General features: G+C 60.5%; 1 protein-coding gene across 1 annotated transcript; it reads right to left on the reverse strand.

The window, feature by feature from the left end:
- Window positions 1-11: 11 nt before the first annotated feature.
- Window positions 12-861, reverse strand: SDRG_11198 (hypothetical protein; the record flags this gene model as incomplete). Its single annotated transcript, XM_008617228.1, has 4 exons — window positions 12-131; window positions 209-432; window positions 501-665; window positions 705-861. The coding sequence occupies 4 exons, from the start codon at window positions 859-861 to the stop codon at window positions 12-14; spliced, it is 666 nt and encodes a 221-aa protein (XP_008615450.1).
- Window positions 862-885: the final 24 nt, after the last annotated feature.

An 885-nucleotide genomic window follows, 5' to 3' on the forward strand; every position in this document is an offset into this window, starting at 1 on the left:
CGAGGACCCTCTCAATGTTCTTTTGGGACGGCGGCGGGATGAGGATGCCGTCTTCGTTGTCCCGGCACGCCGTCACGTGGCGCGTCGCACGAGCAATCGCTTGTTTCGTGCAAGTGGCGATCTTGGCGCAGCTGATGGCGTCGTTCGTTGGGAGCTGCGCGCAAAAGATGCTCCACAAGAGAGATTGGCACGCAAAGAGAAGGGCCACCGGCACTCTCTTGGTCGTTACGTACGCCTGCACGAGTTCCCAGAGCGGCTTCATGTTGGCTTCATGTGGCAGCTTGAGGCAGGCCAAGTCTTGCGTGTAGTACATGAGCACGGGCATAATGTTGGCCAAAAAGGTGTGGTATAGATCCGCCACGGACGATGCGAGCGCATCGGGTTCGGCCCAGTTGGGGCCATCGCGGAAGGCAATGCGATGGCGGCCGGGCACTGTCCCAAAAGCGCAATGCTGTCGAGAAGGCTGCACAGAATGTACTGGAGGTCGACAACGCCGTTACGCGCCAGTCGGGATGCCCAGCTGAGATTGGCAAGGTCCGACTGCGCTTCGTACTGCGCGAGGACGCGGTCGACGAGGCGGGCTGCGACCGCTGCCGTTGTTTTGAGACGCTGGATGATGTCGCGCTCGGCAGCAGGTCGAAGCTCCTCGTCCATCCCTCGCTTGGCTACGACAACCAGCTCGACCGCGTTACCTAGTGTTAAACCGTCGTGGTCGGACACGAGGTCGATGAGGAGATCCTCGCAGACGAGGAGCGCGATAATGTGGTCGAGATCCTTGAGGTGCGGGTACGCAAAGCTCAAGTCGTTGCCGAGGACTTGGACGGAGTGAACGCAGGCGTTGGTGATGGCCGTCGCCGCCATCAGAGCTGTCTGGCCATCCTTGAA

This window comes from Saprolegnia diclina (genome assembly GCF_000281045.1).
Source record: "Saprolegnia diclina VS20 unplaced genomic scaffold supercont1.40, whole genome shotgun sequence".
Classification (NCBI taxonomy): domain Eukaryota; phylum Oomycota; class Saprolegniomycetes; order Saprolegniales; family Saprolegniaceae; genus Saprolegnia; species Saprolegnia diclina.